Source organism: Acomys russatus, chromosome 3, assembly GCF_903995435.1.
Source record: "Acomys russatus chromosome 3, mAcoRus1.1, whole genome shotgun sequence".
NCBI lineage: Eukaryota > Metazoa > Chordata > Mammalia > Rodentia > Muridae > Acomys > Acomys russatus.
Window position 1 is genome coordinate 70877487 of NC_067139.1, and position 26962 is coordinate 70904448.

Genomic DNA, 26962 nt, shown 5'->3' on the forward strand with positions numbered 1-26962 from the left:
CCATCCTGGACTCACTTTGTAGACCAGGCTGGCCTTGAACTCACAGCGATCCGCCTGCCTCTGCCTCCCGAGTGCTGGGATTAAAGGCGTGCGCCACCACGCCCGGCTCTTGGATCCTATTCTTTCATGAGTATATGTATTCAATTACACTCTCTCTCCTCTCCCTTAGGACCTCTTTCCCTCTCACGGTCCTCATCCTAGTTTTATGGCCTATGTCCACAGCTCCCCTCCTGTATACACACCTATATAAAAATTAAAATCTAGACTTTTTATGAGAGGAAACAATGTGGTAATCCATTTTTCTGCAGATGTCACAGTTTCTGTTTTCTTGACAACTAAATAAAATTCCGTTGTGTGTATGTGCCACATATTCTTTATTCATTCGTACGTTAATAGACATCTGGGCTGATTCCGTTTCCTTGCTGTTGTGAGTAGTGCAGAATTGAACAAGGGTGTGCAAGCTCTCTGTGTTAGGACTTGGTGTTCTTGGAAGTGAGTGAGTCCCATGAAATCCATGGACATTAGTTCCTGGCTACTGCCACAGTAGTGCTCGCTAATGATAGGTGAGCTGTGTGTCCGAGGTGGGAGAGATGGGGCTGTGGAAACTGTTCTTGGCAATTTCTCTATAAACCTTCCTGTTCCTCAGAAGCTGTCTCTTTGACAAACGTGTCCTAGGCAAGCTACGATGGTCTTGCAAACTCAATAAGGCTGACAGAGAATCAAGATGACACAGTGTAGACACAGACTGCATGCAAGTGTAGGTTTTAACCGTTTGTGATTGAACCATGCGTCACCGACGTCCTCCCGACACTGCACAGGAGCCCGGGAAGTCTTAGGCTTTGCCAGAGGAGGCTGCCATAGGAATGGAAGGCAGGCCAAATCACACACCGTGCAGCAGTGTGGGCTCCGTGTGACTTTGCAAGATGCAGATAGTGTGATTTCCAGTGAGGAAGAGAAGCCTGTGGTGCTAGCTGTCCTCCAGATGTCACAGATGCAGGACTGAGGCTTACTGTCCATCCTTTGTCTCCAGGAATCCTTGGGGAGAAGGTTGGGCAGAGGGCCGCTCAGTGAAGCCCAGTGACGGCTCCTTTAAGGAAGCTGTTCTTCCCTTTCTGAGTGAATTGAAGCGTTCCAGCTCTTCTGTCAGGGAGTCACTAGCTTTAATTGGGTGAAATATGAAATAACTTAAGCAGGACAAGGCTGTCCTTGACTTACAGAAATTACGAATAGGGAAGTGGTTTTAGGGGTGTTTCTCGGGATGTTACTGGAAGCTACACTCAGTGGCTGCAGGCAGAAAGAAGGGCTCACTAAAATAGCTGATTTTTAAATTTTTGTTAGTTTTTAAAGGGGCTCTGCATTTCTCCTTTGCACCAGACTCTGAATTATATAACTAGCTCTATAACTGTCTTCTATCAAATCAGAATCGTGTGGTTATGGACTTAGTGAAATTATCTAAGTACAATTTTATTTTATTTTTGGGACAGGGTTTCTCTGTGTCTTGGACTTGCTTTGTAGACCAGCTGGCCTAAAACTCAGAGCACTGCCTCCCGAGTGCTGAGATTAAAGGTCTGCGCCACCACACCCAGCCATACACTATTCTGCCCACTTGTGTGTCTGCACACCAGAAGAGGGCATCAGATCTCATTATAGATAGTTGTGAGCCACCATGTGGTTGCTGAGAATTGATCTCAGGTCTTTTGGAAGAACAGGCAGTGCTCTTAACCTCTGAGCCATCTCTCCAGCCCCTCTTGTTTTATTTTAAAGCCCAGCAGTGAGATAAGCTCTGACAAACGTGCACTCCTGGATGCCCATGGAATGCACTGTGGTAAATTTTTGAGGCTGGAAAGGGCTGCATAAAAAGGCTAAGCATTAGTATTTACAAACTAAAGCATCTTGAAGATGGCTGTTCCCTTCGGAAGGTATTCTAAGATGAAATAATTGTAGGGAGTGCGAAGTTCTTGTCTTACGTGCCTTCTGTGACGATGTGGCCCTGTTCTTAACTTCAGATCTGCCTGGAAACTGGCTTCAGGGACTCTGTCAAGTCAGGTTAACTGAGCGCTGTTATCTCGGTGCTAGGTTCTGTTCTCTCCAGCAAGAGGTCCAGAAAGTAGCCTTCCCAAGATGGCTGTCAGAGTTGTTTGTTTGGCAGAGAGATTCTCTGTCCCTTATATTCTGGCCCCGATGGGGAACTGATAAAGAATGTTCTGCTGTAGAAGTTCGCTGTGCTGTTTCTTAAAGAGTGGATGCATGGTCTTATAATAAAGTGATGGTATCTCAGCCCTGGCATCCCAGTTTACAGCAGACTGTTCGAGAAAACCAGGAGAATCAAACTTGGGCAGCAGGAAGGCGGGAGTGCTAAAGAGACAGCGGAAGTCCTGAAGGACTGGGGCCAGCCCGGCCTCTGAAGCAGGCTGCCGTAGCCAGCCTCTGAAGCAGGCTGCAGTAGCTAGCTGCTGTTCTGGACAGATCTCAGCTGTGGAAGGTGGCTGGGTGTCACGAGTGAGATAGAAGTGAAGGAGAATTCTAGTGCCAAGTGCATGCAGGGGTCCTGCCAAGGTGTGTCTGCAGGTGCTAGGATTCTGGCTTCTAATGGTGAAAGAACTGTTGACTTCTTGGGGTGTCCTGGGGTGTACCAACCTGCCCTCCAAGAAGTGTTCAGACACAGACTTAAGAGGTGGAGCCTCCCCCTCCCTGATATTATATCATGCACAGAGTGCTATTGTAATGCCCAAGTTGTGAAACCCCCAAAGACCACCAGGAATCAGCCAGATATAAATCACACAGGGTCTCATTTATTTTAAGCTCAGAGCCTGGACCGTCAACCCCCTTGTGAGGAGGGAAGATGGTGGCCCCTAGTGCTAGGGGAACAGGGTTTTTAAAAGAAAAAACTGCAGGGGTGGTAGGGTTTCCAAGCCATTTCCAAGCCTTGCTGTTACATGATAGGTTAGAGGTGTACAGGAAAGTTGCCCTTTAAGCTGATTGGCTAGGGAACCAGGGCTAAGCGAGGGGACCAGGGCCAGACCACAGGAGGGAATTTTTCATTTGTTCTGGTCACTGTGACCTGTAGCTCTGACTGGTTAGCCCTGGGTGCAAGCTCCTAAGAACGGTTACTAGCTATATGTTTGTGGCTTTTTCTGGAAACTTGGCGGGGGGAGGGGTGCAGTGGGGGTCAAGTTCTCAGGCCCTGAATACAAAATGCCGTTGGTTTGGCCTCCACACTGTGATAGCTGGAATGGCTCAGTGCAGAGTCTGACGGGCGTAGATGGGGCGCTTGAAATCCTCTGTGTCCGAGACTACAGTTCCAGACCGAGGCAAAGCAAACACCTCACATGAGGAAAGGTGAGGGCTGCCACACTGAGGAGAAGGATGGTCTTTCAGGATGGCCAGGCCTGATGCTGGGAGCACCAACCTTGGAGATGGATTGTGTTCCATTCTAAAAAGCAAACCCACCAGATATGAACAGTGCTACTTGGGTTTTGCACTGAGGAATCAGAAAGGAGTCCTTGGGCAACTGAACCTCTTGCCTGTGCCTTTGGTAACTTTATGGGGTACATTTGACGACATGAGCAGCGGAGTGGTGGGCAACTGGGGCCACAGCCTGGGGCTGTTTGGGGTTTTGTCTTGTTCTGACCCTACTTCTCCTGACTGTGACCTTGGGCGAGTTACTTGGCTTTGTGCTACACAGAAAAGGAAGGTAGGCCGTTGCTGCTGTCTGCATATGTACTTGTGTGGATTTAATGGGATACAGAAGGTTTAGAAGACCAGCTGGGAGGAAATGATCAAGGAATGCCAACTATGGCCTGCATGACGCTCTCTAGACGTTATTTGGAGATGGGTGCACAAGATTAAAGAGTAGGCCATGGGAAGCCATTGCTGTTTATGTGGTCATACCTTTATAAAGGTGGTTTTTGGGGTTCAAAGATGGCCCACGATGGCTCCATGGGTAAAGGAACTCGCCATGTGTACTAGTTTACTTTCTATTGCTGTGATAAACTCCATGACCGAAAGCAACTTGGGGAGGAAAAAGTTTATTTCATTTTAGAGATTTTGCAGTCCATCATGAAGCGAAGTCAGGACAGGAACTCAAGGCAGGAGCTGGAGGTAGGACCTGACACAGAGGCCAGGGAGGAGGGCTGACACAGAGGCCAGGGAGGAGGGCTGACACAGAGGCCAGGAAGGAGGGCTGACACAGAGGCCAGGAAGGAGGGCTGACACAGAGGCCAGAGAGGAGGGCTGCTTTTTCCTCCTGGCTGCTTTGTTTGCTTTCTTACACCACCTGCTGTCAGCTGGGCCTTCTCACTGCCCAGTCTGATGGAGGCATTTTCTCAGATAAGATCCACTGTCCCCAGATGACCTTAGTGTGTATCAGGTTGATAAAAATCTAAGCAGCACTGCACAAGCCCAGTGGCCAGAGTGCAGTACCTGGAACCCAAGGAAGTGTGGAAGGCGTGAGCCTGCTCCACGAAGTGGTCCTCTGATCTCTACACGTTCACTGTGGCATGTGTGCACACACACAGGCACACAATTACGTATAATAGTATATATTTTTAATTTTCAAAAAAGACTTAAAATAGCAAATTGAGCCACGATAGTGCTAGCTGATAATAGAGAAACACTCCAATCTCCAGTAAATTAATGAAGTAGCAATGGTAGTAGAAACTGTCTGTCTGTCTGTCCTGTGCATGCAGTGATCTGGGAGATTACAAGCTTTAACCAAGGTCTTTTGACTTTATGCATAGTATTTTAAGCATCAACACCCTGGCACTTCTCAACTATGGCACACATATGGACCTTGAGCTATGAATCTTGCTGAAGTTGAGATTCTAACTGGGCCAGGGCCTGAGACCCTGAGAGGCCTTACATCAGATTGAACCCACAGAAACAGTGAGTTTGAAGTGGGAAACTGACAGACTCCGAGCGAGAAATTTGGAGGTTGAGTTGTGGCCAACACGCTTGAAACACACGTGTGGATTCCAGTAATGTGTCTCATCTCGTCCCCCTCTCCTGTGGGAACAGCCATCTGGGCCAGAGGGTTATCCTGAGAGCCCAGGAGAGGCTAGGCGCTTTCTTGCCATGGAAACAAACCTACCGGAAGCCAGGAGCTTTTCTACAGAGTAGGTGCAAAGCAGCTGCAGAAATCAGCTGTGAGCTGCAGAGTCCTCCTTAGCTTTGAATTCATAACGTGGCATTTTAATGTAGAACATGGCTGCTCTGGCAAGAGATCACATCCAAAGACCTAGGTCTGTGTGATTTGGCTAAAATATAAACATGCTTTTAAACCAGGGGACAGAGGTGTAAGCATATCTGAGGAAAAGGCCTATTATAGAGCAAGTTTCAGATAAAAAGAAGCTCAGGTCCAGGCATGACCCCAAACAGGTGATTAACCTCAAACAGTGAAGGCAAAGTTAGTTTGTAGAAGACAGCACCCATGTTTGAAAATGATGTCTATTGAGTGGCAGAAAAAGTGACAAATCAGAGAAAGATTTGACAGAATAGGATACGCCCAATTCTTCATGAGAAGAGAAAGGAAAGGGAAGCTATGAGAGAGAGGAGAGGGAGGGAGGGGGCAATTTTATTGGGAGAGTTTTTTTGTTTTTGTTTTTTGTTTGTTTGTTTTGGTTTTTTGAGACAAGGTTATTGGGAGAGTTTTACAGAGAGAGAAATAAAGACAGAATGAGCTAGAGAGTGAGAAAGAGCCAGAAGATTCTAAAAGATTGCTGGAGTTAGTTTGAGGCCAAGCAGAGCAACTGAGAGGCTGATGATAAAGAAGCCAGATTGAGTAAGTCAGCTGGGAGAGGAGTTTGAGCCAGAACATCTGAGTTGAACCAGCCAGCCCAGAGCTCAGGAAGAACAGGAAAAGGTGAGCAAAGAAGGTAGTAAGCCTTAGAGGCTAGGCCGGTTAGATTATACAGAGGTTAGAAGCGTCCAGGACTAGGCCTAGGTTAGCAGAAGAGGACACTAAATCCAAAAATTATCTCAGGAGAGTAAAAGTTCCTTTTACACTCCTGTCTCCTTACTTTCCCGCCAGATTCTCTCTGACAGTCACGTGTGCCTCTTTCTGTTCCCTGTACACAGTGGACTCAGTCCCTCCTGCTCCAGTGAATCCTTGCTACGATGGGAGCCACACGTGTGACACAACAGCAAAGTGCCACCCGGGAACAGGTGCAGACTACACCTGTGAGTGCACGCCGGGCTTCCAGGGAGACGGACGGAGCTGTGTGGGTAAGTGACACGGTCTCTGTTTCTGTCACATAACCCTTGTTTTCACCTTGTCTTCTCCAGCATTAAAGACATCGGAAGACAAGTACCTGTGGTCTTTGTGGCCACCATCAGACAATGATTTTAGCCTCTGTCAACCTGGGTGTGAGTGTAATGAAAACTGACGCAGAGTCTGGCTAGGTTTGAAAAGATAGTTTGGAAGTGGGAACATGATGTTAGAACTATAGGGAAAAAACATCTTTTGAAATGTTTCATTTTTAAAAAGAATTCCCAAAGTATTCAGAAATTATCTTTCTATGGCTTAACTGGAAAGACTGGAAAATGTTTCTCCTTATTTCTGGTGAACTGCAACTTGGATTTTCGCCCAGTGTCCAAAATGCTCACATTTCCATGGTTTCTATTTGCCAACCATTAACCCCCCACTGAAGCATCAGAGTGGTGGGGAAATTAAGTTTCATCAGTTGTTTTCTGTCCTCAATTTTGCTTAGACATCAATGAATGTGCCACCGGCTTCCATCGATGTGGCCCTAATTCTGTGTGTGTCAACCTGGTGGGAAGCTATAGGTGTGCGTGCCGCAGTGGCTACGCGTTTGCAGATGACCAGCACACTTGTATCTGTGAGTACCAAAACCGTTTCCCTTTAGCTAGAAGGGTGTTCCTGCCTTGCGATTCGCTTGTGTCTCCACTGTACCTGCTGTACCGAGGCTCTGCTGTGTGGCTTTCATGATGTATACCAACATAACCCTCAGCTGCGGTTAAGTTCAGTCCTGGCAGGATGATATGTTATCACCGGGTTTTCTCTGTCTAGGTATTGTATTGAGTTAGCAGATGATGTTCTCGGTTGGAGTTCCTGGCCTTGTCACATAACCAGACAGGGACTAGAAACATCCCAGCTGTAGGAAGGATTCATGTTGAAAGGTGTCTGCCTTGTGTGAGGAGCCAGGGACCCCATCCACAATAAACGCACCCTCTGCATCTAAAACACACTTAACAGCCAGGCGGTGGTGCCACACACCTGTAATGCCAGCACTCAGGAGGCAGAGGCAGGTGGATCACTGTGAGGTCGAGGCCAGCCTGGTCTACAAAGCAAGTCCAGGACAGCCAAAACCCAAAAATAAATAAATAAATAAATAAAACAAAACACACTTATCTTCAAACTGAAGAATGGATCTGAAAGACCATTTTTGGAATTCTGAATTTATCGCTCTGACGGAGCTAGGTGATAATCAAGAAGCACACATTCCAGTCTCCAATAAGATGGCAAAATAACAGTGTAGTAAGAACTGTGTGTGTCGTACTCTGGTGCCTCACATTTGACCATGTCCCCTGGAGGGGGAGACCTGGTGGCACTCAGAGGAAGGACAGCAGGTTACCAAGAAGAGACTTGATACCCTATGAGCATATACAGGGGAAGGAAATCCCCCCCAGGAACAGTCATAGGGGAGGGGAACAAGGGGAAAGTGGGAGGGAGGGAAGAATGGGAGGATACAAGGGATGGGATAACCATTGAGATGTAACAAGAATAAATTAATTAAAAAAATGAGAAAAAAAAAGAATAAAAAAGAACTGTGTGTGGTGTGTGTGTTGGGGAGGGAGGTTGTGTGTGTGTATGTGTGTCTGTCTGTCTGTCATGTGTGCACAGTACTCTGGAATTACAAGCTATAACCAGGATCTGTTTTGATGACTCACTGCCATGCCTGATATTTTAAGCACAAACACGCAAAGAACACATCTCAACGCAACTCTTAACGTGAAATGAACCTTGTGCTAGGAATCTTGCTAAAATTGAGATTCTGACTGGGGTAGGCCCTGGGACCCTGTGTTCCTCAATATCCGCAGGTGTGCTGATGCTGTTGGTCTGTGGGTGGGGCTGTGAAGAGAAGGCTCACCTGCCCACACCGTCAAACTCTCACTTCTGTTTCCTTCTCGGTGGTCGCCCCACCTCCCAACCCTTGCCAAGATGGTAGTCACACCTGTGCTCCAGAGGGGCAGGCTCGGTGCGTTCACCATGGAGGCAGCTCATTTAGCTGTGCCTGCCTACCAGGCTTTGTTGGCAACGGGCATCAGTGTTCTGGTGAGTACCCGTGGGGAAGTCTCAGGGACTCTGTCATGGTTCCTTTAGGAATGAATGCACCCTCATAAAGACACAACACAGCCTCTCCCCTGCTGTGACTCATACAGCCTTGGGATTGCCAGAAGAGAGCAGGCATCTTCAGAGTCAGAAAGGGAGCCCCGCGGTGAATTTCTAGGAATTAGACTTGGTGAGCCCCCGTGGCCGTCAGCTTGGGAACCTTCTCTTCCTTGGAGCTAGTGTAAGCTGGAGGGACTCACACCTTCGGCACTTCGTACATTCTCCCACCTTCATCACCGTCATCAAGCGCCTGGTGAGATGGGGTTACATGTTGGTTAGTTTGGTTGGTTTGTCTGAGGTAGGGTCTGGTTTTCCTGTGTAGCCTTTGGCTGGCTTGGCACTCAAAGAGATCCACCTGCCTCTGCCTCAGAGATCAGAGGGGTATGTTGCCATACCTGGCAGTTTTATTGTCACCGTGTCAGCCTAGATTTAATCTGGGAATAGAGAGAGAGCCTTAACTGAGAAACTGCCTAGGTCAGACTTGCCTGTTCTTGATTGCTAATTGACGTGGGAGTGCCCAGTCCCCTGGGATGTGCTCCTGGGCTGTATAAGAAAGCTATTTTTAAAAAAATATTTTTATTAATTTATTCATATTACATTTCAATTGTTATAGAAAGCTATTCTTGGGCCCAGGAGTGAGCCAGAGAGCAAGCCACTGGTCAGCAGCATTGCGCCTCTGTGGTCCCTGCTTCAGTCCCTGTTTGGAGTCTCTGTGAGGGATGGTGGTCTGGAAGAGTAAGCTGTGAAGTAAAGTCTTTCCTAAATTGCCCTTGGTCCGAGTGTTTTATCTCTGCAGTAGAAAAGCAGACTAGAACAGGGCTTGGGGTGAAGGGGTATGCTGTTGAGCTTGGCCATGAAGCTCCAGCGAGTTGGAAGGCTGTCCTAGCACATTATCTTGGAGGGCCCAGGTATGTCGTGGCAAAGAATATATGGCCTAAAAAAATTTTTTTGAAGGAGGCCCTTTTCCATTCCAAATGTTTTCCAATCCTTATTTTCTCATTGTTTCCTCTTACAATAACCGAACTTCAGTTTTGTCACAGAGCTCAGTCTATTTACACAATTTAGAGAAGTTATATTGGCGCATTCTTCGGTTTCCTAAACATTCATACCTTTGAGCATGGGTCTGACCTTTAATAGCCTCACAAGGCCCATCTGTTCCCTGTGGGTTAGGAATCTGGGCATGATTCGGTAGGTGCCGTCTTAGGATCCCTCATGAGGCTGAAGATGAGGGTCACCTGAAGCCTTCAGCACTTAGTGTGAACAGGTGTCAGGGCTGTTGGCCCTGTGGTTTCCTGTCACGTGGGTCTCTCGTGAGACAAGGCTGTTTGAGTCACAGGACAGCTTGTTTTATTAAAGCCTGGAGCAAGATGGAAGTCATTGTCTCGAAGACGCTTGCAATGATGTCTTACTGTGCTGTTAGGAGCAAGTCTCTGAGGAGGGGATGGTTTGAGATTATGCATAAAGACCGGGGTCATCGAAGGCCATCTTGGAGGCCTGCTGACACAGCCACAGCCACATGTGGCAGGCAGCTTTCTGGGATTCAGAGAGGGCTCATTTTCCTAACGATTCCACATGCTAGTCTAGGCTAATTATGAAAGTCCCTTGCAGAATAAAATGTGTGTACGCATTCATATGCAGCGACATTTCTCATAGTGTTCATGCCTGTGAGTAAAGGACCCTTGCCAAGAGGCTCTGTGTTGTGGGAACTCTGCAGTCTTGAGGCACACACGTTTTTTCATTCCCATCAGATGGGTCAGTTTCCCTCCAGCCACGGTTTGTTGAGAACCAGACACCCTGGAAAAGCTGTGCTTGGGTTTGGGTTCTCAGTCTGGTTTGAGATACTAGCAGGAAGCTTTAATTCGAAGAGAGTCGGGACTTTCCACTTTGCCTCCGTCTGGAGCCGTTTCAGCCGTGTTAGTGTGAGCGCCGTAGTTCCCAGGCTTGTTACCATTAAGAATCTGGGTGAGGTTACAGGAAGTCTTGGGAGGTTCAAGTGTGAGTTGAAGCCAGGGTAGAGAGGGTCTGTTCTGTTTTTGCTCGGGAGGCAGATGAATGGTACAGACATTATTCTTAGCATTTCTGTGCTTGGAGATGCTGGGTAAAGCGTGGACAAAATAGAAACAGTGTTTAGTTTCACGCCTTCAGGTCCCCAAGGAGATCACCTCATGCCACACAGACATGAAAAGCAGACAGTTATGTGTGGTTGGACAGTTAGGGAGCAGAGAGATTGCAAGGGCATATCGACCAAAGCTTGGGGTCTGGATAGTTGAACAGTTAATTGGCACCAGCGAATTAAAACAGTGGGTCTGAAAGCAAGTCAGTCATTCAGTGGTTGGATTTGCTTCCAGATGCTTCTGTTTCGAACGAGAGCAGGACAGGATGTCAGAGCCCTAAAGCATGGCCTCCAAACAGTCAGGTTTTCCTAACGTGTTGTTGAGTTTAATGGATGAACAGTGGAGTCGATTGTGCTAGAATCCAGCTGCCTCTTTCCTGTTGCCTTTGCGGTGAGGGGCCGTCCTACTCCCCTCAGCCCTCCTGTCTTGACTTCAGTCTTCCGTCAGCCCTCAACATCCCTCTACTAGATGTTACTGGCACCCTCATGTCAGTGGAGATTAAACAGAGAGCTCCTGCCTTGAGGAGAGGCCAAAGTCCTTCCCCGTCTTCTGACTAGCTGTCCTGTGAAATGAGCTCTGACTTCCTGCAAACCCCCGTGGTGTTTGTGCTCCTCAGGACAGGCCAAAGCCAGCTCTGAGCTCAGGCCCTGGCAACACTGACTGGCTGTCTATCAGGGAAGCCCTCTGAGATGGGGGTGGGTTGCAATTCTGGGAGCCTGCATTTCTCCGGCTTGGGGGCCAGGGAGTCCTCAGGAGTGCTGTTTTAACTTCTTCAAGGGCTTTTTCCCTCCTTGCTGGTCATTGTTGACAACTGCTGTCTGCCATAACCATGGCATCCGTGAAGACTGCACCCACAGCAGGCTATGTTTCAGGTTCAGTGAGAATCCCTAGGTGAGAGGGTTTAATAACACCAGAGGTTTGGAACCGTGGGGAACCCCCTCTCTCTTAGTTAAAAAATAGCCCTAAGAAAAGGCCTCCTGGGGTCTAGCAATAGGCTGTGTGGTCAGGAATTCCTGCTTCCTGCCATTGCTTGGGGTTCCTGTCGCCACTGGAAGTGTTTTCTGGGGCATATTCTGTCATAGCTTGAATTTCCTGCGTTTGGCTGGCCGTTCATTTCAAAGCTTTGGCTCCACAGTCAGTTCTGTAGCCCCTCTAAGGCCCAGCCAGCTCCCCACTCAGCTGTGCCTTGGAGCTTGCCTCTGAAGAGACAGGGCATTCTGCTAGGATAATGACAGTAGGTCAGTGACTGAGTCGCTGTCTAGGATGCTCTTTAAATAACCCCCTGCTTAATCTTGGGAGGTGAAGATAACCAGAAAAGCCAGCTTGCTTGCTCAGGGAGAGTGGCTGTGGGTGGAGTGAAGCCTGCTTTTGTGGAACATTCAGGGCTTTTTTTAGACTCAAAGGTGCTGTGTTCTCTAAAGGCAAAGGATAAGCAGATGCTGTCTAGGTGAGCGTAAGGGCTTCTGGTCCAGAGGGCAGGATGCCTGTGTAAGGGGCAGTGGGCCGCCGGCCGAGACAACGCCTGAGTGGTAGGATGAGCCGCTGGAGAACGTAAGCTGGCTGGGGCCTCAGGGAACATCTCTCCGCTGTCAGCCGGTTCAAATCTGAATCCTGCTTATATAGTTCTGTGTTCTAAGCTGGTGTGTGCCTGCCATGGACCATACCAAATGGGCACAGCTCCTTCTCTTTTTTTCTAGGCCGCATGCCATCACCCTGTCACGTGTTTGGTTTTTTGTTTTTGTTTTTTTTTTTTTCTTTTTCCTTCTCACACTTCTGTTTGCTGTTGTGGGGTTGTGACTCACGCTTTGTTTTGGCTTTGGTTAAGCCGAGGTCAGACCTGACCAGTACCTTTTGTTCCCCCCTTTTTTCCTCTGGAAGACTTCCTGTCCCACTGCTCCTGTCCTGCTGCGCCTTACCTCATCCCCTCGCAGCTGCTTCAGCAATTCCACTCGCAAGGGTTTCTGGGGGTATTTTTTTGTGTGTGTGTGGGGTGGGGCACGAGGTGTCTTACTATTGACAGCACGGGCCAGCTTCAGTGAGTAAGATGAAAAGGCATGTCAATTGGCTTTGCTCAAGCTGCCCGTTCTGCAGTTTTGAGTACAGTTATGAAAATCCCCTGGGAAGCGCGTGCAGAGTGTGGGGCCTAAGCTGTTTATCTGTGGCCGACAAGTCCAGGCTCCCGCATGCATCTGTGTTATATCAAAAGTCTCTCCATGCAAGTAAAAAGTAATTTTCTGTCAGGCAGTCTCTAGTTGAAGGCTTTGGACAACACTCTGATCAGGCACGGCTGAAGGTCTTTCTAGACTGGAAATGTGTTTGGGGATTCGTCTGACACCTGTATCTACAAGAATAAAAAGGGATCTGGTGCCAAATAAAGAAGGAAAAAGGTTATTGTTATCTATATTTATCTTTTTTTTTTTTGTAATGTCTCTGACAGGAAATTAATGATGTACAGTCTAAAGGTTAGTAGTTGAAAGGAAATAACTTCTAGAATTCACTGTTGCCAAAAGTCACTCCAGAAATACCCAGAAGGGTATTTTTCTCTGAGTACCCACATGTTTGACTTCTATCCTGAGCATTTGCTAACTCGTTCCTGGATTTGTTTTTGTCTTAGTTAGGGTTACTATTATTGTGACCAAAAGCAACGTGGGGAGGAAACAGTGTGTTTTGCTTACAGTTGCATATGATGGTTCATCATCAGAAGCAGCGAGGGCTCAAACTCACACAGGGCTGGAACCTGGGGGCAGGAGCTGATGCAGAGGCCATGGAGGGGTGCTGCTTACTGGCTTGCTCTTCCTGGTTCTGTTCTGCCAGCTTTCTTACAGAACCCAGGACCACCAGCCCAGGGATGGCCCCACCTACCATGGGCTGGGCCCTCCCCCGCTGATCATTAATTAAGAAAAGATCTTACAGCCAGGTCTTATGGAGGCCATTTTCTCGAGGTTCCCTCTTTGATGTCTCTAGCTTGTGTCAAGTTGACATAAAACATGCCAGTACATTGACTCTTACACGAACTCTGGTGCCCCCTATTTGACCATGTCCCCTTGATGGGGAGGCCCGGTGGTACTCAGAGGAAGGATAGCAGACTACCAAGAAGAGACTTGATACCTTAGGATCATATTCAGGGGGAGGAGGTTCCCCTCAGTCACAGTCATAAGGGAGAGGGGAATAAGGTAAAAGCGGGAGGGAGGGAGGAATGGGAGGATACAAGGGATGGGATAATAATTGAGATGTAATATGAATGAATTAATAAAAAAATTATAATGCAAAAAAAAAACCTTGCCAGTACATATTTCGTTTTACCCTTAACTGTTCAATATTAGCCTTCTTCCGCTCACATCCAGAGGTGCTCTAAAGTTGATAACTTGTTGGGCCATGTGCGCTGGGACCATGGAGTCACACAGCTGTTTGTGATGAGGTCATGGTCTTCCTTCTTTCCTTCTCCTCACCTCCCTGTGCCTGTCCCTGACCTCTGCAGATGTTGATGAATGTGTGGAAAACAGATGTCATGAGGCAGCTCTCTGCTACAACACCGCTGGGTCCTTCTCCTGCCGTTGCCAGCCTGGGTATCACGGGGATGGGTTTCACTGCACATCTGGTGAGTGACGGAAGGCTCGGTTAAGCTCGGGGATCTCCCAGTTACTTCTTTCTTAGCTTCCTCCTTGCCCATTCTTGATAGAGCTGGGTCTGAGGCCAGGCGGGGGCACTTTCCAAGCTCTGGATTCTTCTCAGTAGCCTCCTGATGTCCACCGGCCGCCAGTTAGTATGTGAGCTTCTTGGTGTCTATGTCATTTACTCTGTGGCTGCTCTGGTTCACCACCCTGGTGATCTGCTTTGCTGAACGTTGTCTGGCTAAACCATTGAGGACAAGCTTATTCAGGAGGTGCCTTGTGCCCCAGTGAGCCAGCAGTCAGTACTCACAGTGACTACTTTGCGGGAACTTGGCCAACACACAGCAGTGTGGATGCCATTGACCTGGGCTTCTCAGACTTAGCCTCTGGGCCCCAAAGAATGGATAGACTTAACTTGTCCTCTCCAGAGTCTCCCAGAATGCCAGGCGGGTGCCACAGGTTACTCTTCATGTTGTTCAGATGGCGTTTGGCCCCCAAGGGCTGAGGAACAAACTGGGTTAGCTTACATTTATAATCACCTGGGGATGTACGGAGCAGAAAGGGGATTAGGAGCATCTAAGGAGCTGGTTAGCAAAGCTAAAATAAGAATTAGGACTCTAAAATGTTAGTGTCTTGCTGTTTCTCTATGTCGTAGCTTTCAATTGTAGGGAAGAAATGCTCAGGATGGAGGGCTTTATGGGGGCCTGGATAGTGTGCGTGGATTGTAGTGCCTCCTATTTCTCCTTTGTGTCTCCCTCAGCCACGGTTCCAGAAGATTCCATCTCAGGACTGAAGCCCTGTGAACAGCAGCAGCGTTACGCCCAAGCACAGCATGCCTACCCTGGGTCACGGATCCACATCCCCCAGTGTGATGACCAGGGCAACTTCGTGCCACTGCAGTGCCATGGCAGCACTGGCTTCTGCTGGTGTGTGGACCCGAATGGCTATGAAGTCCCTGGCACCCAGACTCCACCTGGTTCCACCCCACCTCACTGTGGACCACCATCAGGTGACCCTCCTGCCCCTAAGAAAGACCTTATTTCCCCTTGGGCCTGGAGTCTAGGAACAAAATGGCTCTGGCAGTGGGTGGTTTATAACCCAGCTCTGACTGTGCGGATGTGGGTCTGACTGGCTGCTGTATTGTCATTTTAATTTTTTCCTCCAAAGAGCACTTGGACGATACAGGCACACCCATGTGGTGTTCATGTTAATGCCATAGAGACATACAGATACATATGGGACATGCAGGACCCATTACACATTGGACTCCAACTGCACAGATCCTTGCTGAGTGGTGACTAAGGCTGAGTGAGTCAGGCTGTGGCCCACCGTGAGAGGCTTGAGAGAGCTAGAGGGCCCTTTCCAGCATTAGCGTTTTATCTAAAAGAGAGATGCCTAAGTATTCATGTCACTTCCCTGTAGAAAGCAGACTGAAGGCTGTGCTAATGCTAGAGGGTAAAATATGAAAGCTGTGCTAATGTTAACAGTTAAAATATGAAGGCTGTGCTAATGTTAGCGGGTAAAATATGAAAGCTGTGCTAATGTTAGCGGGTAAAACATGAAGGCTGTGCTAATGATAGCAGGTAAAATATGAAGGCTGTGCTAATATTAGCGGGTAAAACAGGTATGAAACTCAGTGCATCTGTTGAGTTTCCTCTTAATCCAATGGCCCCATCCCTCTCTGGCCAATCCAACATGGTTGCGGGAAGCCCTTCTTTTCACAGCTGCTTTTACAGGAGCTACAGGCTAGGAGTCCATCGTCTGACCTGAGGGGCTTATGGCAAACATGTCATCTGTCTCCTTCCTACCAAGGTTCTGGAACACGTTGGGCAGAGCCACACTGGTGATGTGAGCCCCGGGCAGCTCACACTGGGCAGCCTTCCTGCCCCTTGCTGAATTTCTTCAGAAAGGGCAGCACGTGCCACACAGCTTTAGCCCAAATACTCCCTGATCTGGGAGCTAGTATCCAAAGAGCTACTTTTAAAATTATTTAAAAAAAAAAAAGAAATTAAAAAAGAATCACAAAACCGCTGGTCTGAGCTTTAAGTGTAAGGAAAATAGAAATAGAGCTGGGCAATTTCCAGCAGTTTTGATTCTTAACATTTGTAAATGGCTAGCGCCTTCAGTGTTTCTTGTTTGTTTGGTTGGTTGGTTTTGGCTTTTGGTTTTTTTCGAGACAGGGTTTCTCTGTGTAGCCTTGGCTGTCCTGGACTCACTTTGTAGACCAGGCTGACCTCAAACTCACAGCGATCCGCCTGCCTCTGCCTCCTGATTTTAGTGTTTCTAAGATTCATGTAGATAAAAATTAAGAGGATGGATCTGGGAAGAGTTGGGAGGGAGGGATGGTGAATATGATCAAAATAGACTGTATAGAAGTCTCAAGAAATAAATCAAAAGTAAAGAATCACACAGATAACCTCGTAATGGGTCACACAACAGCAATCCTTTTTGTCCCTACTGTTAATTAAGAAAAAGAGTCTGCCAGGCCTTAAAAACTAAGGTGCCTAGAGAAATCCTGTGTCTGCAATGGTTCCTCTCAAAGGCCTCAGTTCTGTGTCAGAGGTTTGAGAGTTAGTTGTTAGTGGGGCCCGTGGAGGGATGGCTCTGCAGTCTATTAAGTTGATTAAAATAGCATGTGCTAAGGATAGTGACTCAGGCTGGGACGCTGATGACTGAGGACACATTCTTCTGTGTCAGCCCAGACTTCTTCCTTGGTACGACTTGCCAGCCCTGACTAGTCTCATTTGCGTAATCAGGGCATAGCTTAAAGCAGGCATGAAAGGGGTGCCCACCTGTCAGTGGCCTGAGACCCAGTTGACTTGCTGTGAGTTTGCATCCAGTCAGACACATACCCATGTTGGGTGGTCCCCAGAAACAAGAGCGGCTGTTTGGGGGTGTATAATGAGGAACTGGCTGCTGGTGCTTTATCCCACTGTGAAGTGGAGGGCGAGTATTTGGTCCTGGAACACTTTGAGTTGAGTCGGGTCATGAGCAATAGCAGCCTGAGGGGGCAGCCACTTCCCAAACTTGTGAGTCTTGAGTGAGCTTGCTGAGTTTTGAGATTGGGGGCATAGTTGGTATCTCCCCTCTTCTCAGAGGACTGGGCCCTCCATCCCTGTTGTGATGCCCCCAGCTTTGTTGTTTGAAGTACCTGGAGGGTTCCAAGCAAAAGAATGGACTGAGATACCCTAGGCTTTAAATGTACCATTGTGGCTGCTGGCTGGGTGTGCACTGGTTTGGTGCAGTGAAGGCATAGGAAGGTGGGAGCAGAAAAGCCAGCCAAGAGGCTGTTGCCATGGTCCCAGTGTGCGGTGATGCCCTGGGTTTAAATGCCCCCATTGTGGCTGCTGGCTGAGTATACACTGGTTTGGTGGGGGGGAAGGTGGAAGCAGAAAAGCCAGCCATAAAAGTGTTGCCACAGTCCCAGTGTGAGGATTCCTGTAACCAGGGCTACACATGGGAGACGTGGCAAGAAGTCAAGATAATCTAATGGTCCTTGTTTGTTTGTTTGTTTGTTTGTTATTGTAGTTGTTTGGTTTGGGTTTGTTTTGTTTTGTTTTGTTTTTGACACAGGGTCTCTGGCTGTCCTAGAACTCACTATGTCAATCAGGCTGGCCTCGAACTCACCGAGATCAACCTGCCTCTGCCTCCTGAGTGCTGGATTAAGGTCATGCACTACTGTGTCACCTCTAGTTGGAGTGTTTCGAGAGGAAAAATTGATGAGACTTTTTTTGTCATGAGATGTAAGGAGTGAGAGAGAGTCATCAGAGTGATTGTGTCTGGGCAGTGGGAAATGAAAGTACTGTTCAGTGGAACTAGAGGCATGAGGGCCCAGTTGGGGGAAAAGCAGGGGCCCCGCTTTTATTTTTGTGCTGAGATTTCAGTTATGTATCTAGATGGTGGTAGCAGGGAGGTAACTGGCTGTGTGACTCTGCCGACCATAGGCTCTGAGTTGCAGGAATTAGCCTTCAGTTAGGTTCTGTGGGTTAGCCAATCTCAGAGAACAAGTGATTTTAACAGCTGACAGCGGAGCCTTTGTAGATACCAGCACATGTGTAGGGCAGGGCCTCCATGGGCCTGGGGCAGCAGCCCAGCAGGGAACTGGTGAAACCAGCAGGACTTTCTTTAACCACAGTGTGAACCACCAGTCTGAGAATTGGAGGGGGGTGGAGGTGGGAGGGGGAGGGGTGTGAGCTACTGGAGAAAACAGGGCAGCATTATGGCAGAAAAGTAGATCTTGGAGGGAAGATTCAGCTTTGAGATAGTTCCAACAATATGACGGCTGTGAATTCTGGAAGCTGCGATGGTTTCACACTGCTCGGTGCTGTGCTGTATACACTTGCTGCCCTGTCACTCCTGTTGCACGTAACTTCGCAGGGAAACTGAGGGCCACAGGCACCACAGCATGGTCTTCAGCCCTCTTTTCTAGGACGCATAGCTCGTCCTGAAGGTGGATCTTTTACCAGTAAGTCTAAAAGCTGGAGACAAGTGGGAGAGGGTTGTTTTTAAGTGGGTCGCTGAGTCCTCAGTGAGTCTGTGCTGTGTCTCCCCTGGCCTGAGTGAGGTGTATTGTTCTTTTCTGATATGGCCGGGCCTCCATGGCAGGTCCTCCTGCCCTTGGGAGATAGGAGCATCAAGGAACATCAGGGTGCCTTTTTTTTTTTCCTCCTGGGTTTCCACAGAGAACTGAGAACACACATGCTCCCCTGGCCTGGTATCCAGGGGCATGGCTAAGGCTTTGTTACTGGACAGAGGAAAAGGAAGGCCAGGAGATCAGGGATTGAGACTTGGAGTTGTACTCATCTCCATTGGTCATGCAAGGTTTGCTTTCCCCATCTCAGAGCCCACCCAGAGGCCTCGGACTGTCTGTGAGCGGTGGAGGGAGAAGCTGCTGGAACACTACGGAGGCACGCCCAGGGATGACCAGTATGTGCCCCAGTGTGACGAGCTGGGCCACTTCGTACCCCTGCAGTGCCATGGGAAGAGTGATTTCTGTTGGTGCGTGGACAAGGACGGCAGAGAGCTACAGGGCACGCGCTCGCAGCCAGGCACCACACCTGCATGTAAGTATGGGATGGTCTGTGCTCCTTTTGCCTTTGAGGGCCTTTTCTTGGGTTTTTGCTTCATGAGCTGAGCAAGGTGGGCGGAAAAGGGCTCCAAGGTCTGATGAAATCACTTCATTTGATAAGCCGGGTTGATTTATCAGGGTGTCTCAGGATTTGATCTAGAGTTAATATTGCTCTGTCACTAGTAGTTCCTGCATAAGGACAACTCATCTTAGGCCAGAGTGCGAGTCATCTGCCTCCCCAGCCCTGGGTGAACGGGGACAGTGCCACCCTGGGGCCCCAGTGAGCCTTGGCCCTCCAAAAATGACAACAAAAACTCTCTGCTTTGTTTGGAGGCAATGTGTTGTCTTCGTCTCCTGAGTAATTGGCAGAAATAAATAATTAATCTTTAAAAAACAAACAAACAAACTGAGAAACCAAAATTTCCTTGGAAGCCATCTGTCATGTGAAAAACTGGGTAAATTTGGAAGGTCCCATGTGCAAAAGTAACTCTTCTTCCTCTCCCCACCCACCTGTCTTGTTTCCACAATCAGGTATACCGACTGTTGCTCCACCCATGGTGCGGCCCACACCCCGGCCTGATGTGACTCCTCCGTCTGTGGGCACCTTCCTGCTCTATGCCCAGGGCCAGCAGATTGGCCACTTGCCCCTCAATGGCAGCAGGCTTCAGAAGGATGCAGCCAAGACTCTGTTGTCACTGCATGTAAACAGGGTTTCTCCAGGGGGCTGGGGCTTGGGATGAGCGCAGGCCTGCATGCCAGGTTGGTGTGTGGGGAGGGGGGCTGGAATTGTGCTCAGTGGTTTTCAGAAGGCCTCGACCTGGTGTCCCAGGACAGGAAAGTGTAGTGCGGGGAATCCTAACATGCTTCTGTCTTACACTCTGCTTTAATGGAGTTCAGTTGCTGAAAGACAAGTCTGACCCATTCTAGCTGCTGTATCCCGAGGGCTCATAGATGGTCAGATAGACAAAGGGTTTCAGAGCTGTGAGGTGTGTTAACGCAAGTTCCTGGGGGTTCTGTTCAGCCAGCAGACATTTGGAAGCCTTAAAAAACCAAGAGGCTGTCTCTGGTCATTTGAGATGTTACTGCAGAAATCCACCCAGGACCACTTGTCAGCCCTTTCGAGTTGGCTACATCACTTTGACTCATTTCTTTCCTAGCCTTCTCATCCATGCTAAAGCTTTGGGGAGTGTGTGTTGTTGATGCGCAGTGCCCATGTGCGCTGCACACCCCTTCCCACAAGCTTGTTTCTTTTTTCTTTAAAAAAAAAATTATTATTATATAAACAGTGTTCTGCCTGCATGTACACCTGCAGGCCAGAAGAGGGCACCAAATCACATTATAGATGGTTGTGAGCCACCGTATGGTTGCTGGGAATTGAACTCAGGACCTCTGGAAGAGCAGTCAGTACTCTTAACCTCTGAGCCATCTCCCCAGTCCGAAAGCATATTTCTTGAGCTAGCAAGGCACTTCCATGTGGAAGGAGGTGGGACTGGTCTGAAGTGGAAAGAAGAGAGACATTGGTATCTACCATGGAAACTGGTCTGACCCCTGTCTACAGAAAAAGTCTGTCTTAACAGACTTTTCATACAGGCAGGGTCTCTATATTTACTTCTGTTAAATCAACTGGGGCTTGATTTCAAGAAAGCTTAAAGGCAGCCAGTGTATGACAAAAAAAGATGGGTCTTTTCTTCTTAAGATTCAAGACTCCATCCCCAGGCCTGCTTTCTATAATGTACTGCTTTGTAAGTTTCCTGATGCTAACCATCTTGTTTTCTAGCCACACCTGATGACTTGATTGCACTTCTGAACATGTCTGATGGCCAGGGAGGAGCTGGGTACAGTAGAGCTGAAGGAGAAAGGGCACAGGAATTACAAGCACACTTCCTGGCAACTTACCTAAAATGTGACCTTCATACCAAGAAGCGTGGTTTCTGAATCCCATGAGTCGCTGGGCTCTTTGCGGCCTTATGAATGTGTGCTCTTACCTCAGATAGAGGGCCTTTTAAGTTTGACTTTCAAATAAAAGTACCGTCGACCTTAAGTCCCCCCATATAAATGCCAGCTCTTCTGCAGTGTCTCATGGTAACTACTGCTTTAGGCACAAAGCAAGCCAAGCTCCAGGAGACTTTGCTAGGCAAGGTAGAGACTGGTGTGGCTGGTGTTGGTTCCATGTCTGCTGGGGGTTTGCACAGCAGGAATCTGGGTTAGAAATGGAAACAAGCCAAGGCTCAAGTGGAGCTCAAGCAGGGACATCACAGATTTGGGGTTTTGAATAAGCCTGTCATTCAGTGAAGGGAAGGGGAGAGACTGCACTAGCCAAAGGCCACGTGACCACAGTCCTCAAACCGCTGAATTACAGGCTCTGTTCTACACTGCACAGCTGAGTGTTGCTCGCCTTAAGAGGCAGGGGTGACTACAGCTCAGGCCGGGGAGGATTTCAGTCTATTGACCCAGCCAGGAAAATTTTGTTGGCAGGTACTGTCAGATTTTAGAAAGGCTTTTTAAAAAAATGCCAGTAACACTTTGAAAGAACTCATCTTCTGCACCATTAAATATTAAGGACTAACTTAGTGGGGATGATCCTCTCATCAGTGAAAGGGCTGATTTTTCTTATGAAATGACTGTTTTTACAGCCAGTGCTAACAGTGCTGGAGGAACTTACTGTGTGGTAGGGCCACTTCGATTCTTTATGAATGTTCTAATGATTGAAGAGTTGGAGGAAATGAAAGCATAGCGGTTAAGTGTCTGGGCCTGGCTTTGAGCCTAGGGAGGGGTCACTTACATATGTGTCTACCCACTGGGCTCCACTGCCCCACACCACACAATGCTGGTTGCTCACAGTAGTGCTGTCGGGCTCTGAACTTAGGGTTGGGATTCAGGGAATCCAAGTTCTTCTGATTTTGCGATTGGTCCTCAAAGGGCTCCATAGTTGTGGGGATTGACTATGACTGCCGGGAGAGGATGGTCTACTGGACAGATGTTGCCGGTCGGACCATCAGTCGTGCCAGCCTGGAAGCAGGAGCAGAACCGGAGGCCATCATCACCTCAGGTCAGCAGCTTCATCCCGTGGACACTTGGCAGTACATCTTATTTTACTGTCATTGGCCTGCTTCGTCCTGGTGTCTCCTGTTTTTAATCTAAAAGGAAGGTTTTAAGTTTTATGCAAATTATTTTTAAGCTATATAGGCCTTGTCCCCCTGCAAACAGACATACTTATGCAGGAGGAACAGAGAGGTGATTTTTGGGATGAGACAAATTGTTCTCAAAAGGAGTGGTTCTCAGTAAGGCTTCAGGGTCTGATAGTGTCTATCGCCTGACCCCGGCGCCGGGTGCCAGCTGCCTTGGTTCTGGGGATTAAACTTTAGTTTCTGCCAGCTGTTCACCTTTCACACCCACAAGTGCTCCTGTCCTGCCTTTGTTTCCAGGTCTGATAAGCCCGGAAGGACTTGCCATTGACCACTTCCGCAGAACAATGTACTGGACAGATAGTGGCCTGGATAAGATCGAGCGGGCCGGGCTGGATGGTTCGGAGCGTAAGGTCCTCTTCCACACAGACCTGGTGAATCCGCGAGCCATCACTGTGGATCCAATCCGAGGGTTTGCCGGCTTCCTTTGTCCTCTCATTTCACCTGTAGGGCTGCTGTGGAGCCCCTGGCTCTTCTGTATGGCTTGGGAAGGTCGAGACTAGAATAAAAGCTCAAATATGCTAATTCACCAGATACATGTCGAGATGCTGCTGGTGCCAGGCATTCTTATTGGCAAAATCAGGGTCTTTTTTTTTTTCTTTTCTTTTTTTTAAAGAGGACCTTGCATCGTATGAGGCAGGAAGTAAGATGTGCAAATAAAAGCATTAGCTTGGGATATGTCATTCGGAGGATTCTGACCCTGCCAGGGAGGATCTAAGTGCTGCTTAGATCAGGTGATCGTTAGGCAGGGCTTTGGAAAATGATGGCTTCCCTCAGCAGTACCTCGAAAAGCCTTGTTATAGCCATAGAAGGCTTTTCCTTTTTTGTTTTGTTTATTTCTGGATGGAGAGTATACAAAGTCCAGATAAAAATGTTCCCTCTCTGTGACAACTGCCAAGGCTGTCGCCCCAGGATGTCCAGGCCTGGGTCAGGGGTCCCCAGGATTAGGCAGCATCCACAAACAGTTACAGTGAAGAGAAAGCCTCGAAGTTGGTTTGGACTTTATAAGTTCTATACATGAAGGTACCTTATCTGCAGGACTAAGTAGCCCTCAGGGCTCCTCTCTTGATAGTTGTTGGTGCTTAGTCTGAAAGAGCAGGAGCTGAACATGGTACCTTGTAGGCCCCAGGATCTGGATTCTAGAGGAAGATGTCAGGAGTGCCACCTTGACACCAGCTTCATGGCATGGAGACATGCAGCTGTCTTCGCTGTGCCTCAGAACCTTAGCTGCTCTTCCCCAGAGCACTGCTCACTGTGTGGATCCCAGCCTTCCAGAGTGCAAAGTGTTCTGTGTCTTCCTGCCACTCACAAGGAGTGACGCTCACAGCATAGGAAACTCGAGTTTCTTCGCCGCGTGCCGGGGTTCTCTGTGGTTCCACCAGCAAGTGTCTACAGCTTTCATGGAAGTTCACTGTTTCTACTCCACAACCCTGTTTCCATATGGACAGCACTTCCAGTGAATGAGCTACTGTTTTCTGAGTATTTCACGTGTTAGGTCAGAGGGTCTCTGTCCCTGTCAGTACAGGTGTAGGACAGCTAAGGTTTTCCTTCAGCACTTGGTGTTTTTCCAGTTTATTCCCTCCGTCCCTCAAATGCCACCCAGTTCTCTATAACAGGTCTCATAGTTTCTACCGTGAGACCCTTTCTAACAGATATATTTCTTTGGATTGTAGGCCCAAGACCAATTCAAGAATTCAACAAATTAAGGGTTTCCGGGCAACTGCATCAGGGGTGTGACAGGCAAGGCTCTAGACAGTTATTAGATAGTGACTTCCCACACAGCTGTGGTTGTCAGAAAGCCATGGCAGCCTAAGGCAGCGTTTACTGTGAGGTATGTGGGTGAGGCTGAGCAAGGACGATTGGTAATGTCAGTAAGCGCCAAGGCCACCATACTCCAGTCTTGCTGAGACACGGGCCCTTGCTAAGCTCCTGTGTGGGCCACTGGCAGGGCCTTTGGCAGCCTTTGGGCACGTAGATGTCTTCACAGGGTACCTTGCAGTGTAGAATTTAACTTCCCCTGGGGAGCAAGGAAAGGCATTTGGCAGAAGCCAGTTTTAAAAAAAACCAATAGTGTAGGGATAGTGTGACTTGCACCATACCCTTCACCAGGAGCAAGGCACCAAGCTCAGCCAAACTCAAGATGAAGGCTGTGAACACCAGGAGGTGGCGATCAGTGGAGCCGTTGTGGCTATGGCTCACCCTCCACTGCACGGCAGTCCTTTCAAGGGCCTGGGGAGTCGGGGAGGGTTTGGAGGGAGAGGTATGGGAGATTGTATGTGCTAAGCAAGAGCCCTGCCACTAAGCTTATCCCCAACCTCTGACAGCTGCGCAAGACAATCTTACAATTTCTCCACAGCAACCTGTACTGGACAGACTGGAATAGAGAAGCTCCTAAAATTGAAACGTCATCTTTAGATGGAGAAAGCAGAAGAATTCTGATCAACAAAGACATTGGATTGCCCAATGGATTAACCTTCGACCCTTTCTCCAAACTGCTCTGCTGGGCAGATGCAGGTAACACTAGCGATAGACAAGCCTGCCATACAGCAGCCTGAGCACTGTGGGGCTGTCACTCCAAAGCCAAATTCTGCCCATCTTTTAGATCTTTTCTGTCAGCAGTACCACATCTGTAAGCTTTAAAACAACATTTACAGTGATTCTTACAGTAAATTTTCTGAGGCTCGAGGGCGGGGCTGGACTGCAGCACATCTGTCCGTCTGTCCTGCCCCCCACCCTACTGCTGTTTACACTTGGGTAAGCTGAGAGTGGCCTTTCTGGGCCATTATTATAGTTTTATGTAGCAGTTTCTCACGTGGTGTGCTGAGTGGATGGCTGCCTTCAGCATTTGGTTAACACCAGGGTTACCTATTTTGTGGTATGTTTTGCATTACTAGAAAACATCAAAGACACTATATGCATCTCATTCTACTTAAGAAAGTTAAGCTCTCAAATTTACTGAATAGCCGGATATTTTTTACAATCCAGTTGTTTGAACATTGTTTTTTAAAAAGTATATGGAATGTAAACATCTTTATAAGTAATATGGACCTTGAAAATTCTCCAATTCTTTAGGTTTTTTTTTTTTTTTCTTCAGAAATTCAAAGTGTTTCCATGCAAAACTACGACTACAATTTTCTTTCTTATGCCTAAAATTTATAAATATGTATTTTGGTCAATCTGGGTGTTATGTTTTCAAGTTATAAATCTAGGCTTATACATTTATAAAAATGTCTATCTTTAATGCCCCTCTTGGAAAGAAACTACCAGATTTCCATAGATAAGATTATTTCTTCCATAAAAGGATTTAAGTTTGCATCTCTACTCAAAACTTGAGTTCTCTGCACCAGTTGGAGATGAGCCTTAGGACAGGATTTACAGTTGCTAATATGTACTATGATGGGAGTAAAATACCCCACTTCTAAATTCTGCCTGTTCCCCTTGAGTAGGGCTTGGGCATCTCATTTTAGCGTCTGTTTGCTCATGGTATAAGAGGGACCTCATTTTCTCCCTTGGATGTCTTAAAAGGAACCAAAAAACTGGAGTGTACACTACCTGATGGAACTGGACGACGCGTCATCCAAAGTCACCTCAACTACCCCTTCAGCATTGTCAGCTATTCAGACCACTTCTACCACACAGACTGGCGGAGGTGAGCCCCCACCCTGGAACAGCCTGAGAGGGCAGCGGGTTCTGGAGAGCATGCTGTGCTTTGCCAGTCAGCAACTTTTATTAGGAAGCCCTGTTTGGCTGTCTGCCCATTGGCAGACACCTCTTTAAAATCACCCCTTCACCCTGAAGGTTGATGGTGCTGCTTGAAGGCAGCATATAATTTGAAGATACTTGATAAAAAACTACTTAGAAAGAGGCATTTATTTAAATCTGTTCTTAGAGAATGAATACTTTTAAATGGTACAAAGTTTTAAGTTTTCCTTTTTTAAAAATAACATCAAGCTGGATGTGGCAACACACGCCTTTAATCACAGCACTCTGGAGACAGGCAAATCTCTCTGCGTCCAAGGCCAGCCTGGTCTACACAGCCAGGGTAACACAGAGAAAATCTGTCCTCAAAAACCCATCAACTGTCCACCTTAAAGACTGAAAAATGCTATTTGGCTCCAAGGTGAGAGCTCTTAAAAAACAGAACAAAGGTACACATTGGAGTCCTTTTCTTGCTCACTACAGTTTTTGTGAGACCTAAGTGCAGTACTTAACAGACCCCAGGAACTAGCAAGAATTGGAAACTGATTTAACCACTAGCTCTTAAGGCTGCAGAATGTTAAATATATTGTGCGCTGTCCCAGGGTTTTTTGACTTGAAAGGGAGAGGGAACAGTAATTTGCATTTCTTCTAGGTGATACTGGCGTAGGGCTACATCCAGAATCACTGGTGCTGGATAAATTGACTCAGAGCTCATTAAATGAAGTGATTTTTAAGGTATTATGGAAAGCTAACGGATTGCTATCCACTGAAACTTTACCTTGTGAGTGAGGTCCGATGAATTTCTCCCCCTTCGTTACTAGGGATGGTGTCATATCAGTGGATAAAGACAGCGGACAGTTTATAGACGAGTATCTCCCTGAGCAGCGGTCTCATCTCTATGGGATCACTGTGGTCTACCCCTACTGTCCAGCAGG

General features: G+C 47.8%; 1 protein-coding gene across 1 annotated transcript in view; it reads left to right on the forward strand.

Moving 5' to 3' along the window:
• Positions 1 to 26962, forward strand: part of Nid2 (nidogen 2) — a 64341-nt gene that overhangs the window by 36108 nt on the left and 1271 nt on the right. The window contains exons 9-20 of the mRNA XM_051142544.1: positions 6076 to 6222; positions 6708 to 6836; positions 8150 to 8293; positions 13943 to 14062; positions 14836 to 15084; positions 18917 to 19138; positions 19675 to 19844; positions 22063 to 22192; positions 22569 to 22740; positions 24685 to 24842; positions 25854 to 25977; positions 26849 to 26961. Coding sequence (XP_050998501.1) covers positions 6076 to 6222; positions 6708 to 6836; positions 8150 to 8293; positions 13943 to 14062; positions 14836 to 15084; positions 18917 to 19138; positions 19675 to 19844; positions 22063 to 22192; positions 22569 to 22740; positions 24685 to 24842; positions 25854 to 25977; positions 26849 to 26961 — 1878 coding nt within the window. The remainder of the gene's footprint in view (positions 1 to 6075; positions 6223 to 6707; positions 6837 to 8149; positions 8294 to 13942; positions 14063 to 14835; positions 15085 to 18916; positions 19139 to 19674; positions 19845 to 22062; positions 22193 to 22568; positions 22741 to 24684; positions 24843 to 25853; positions 25978 to 26848; position 26962) is intronic.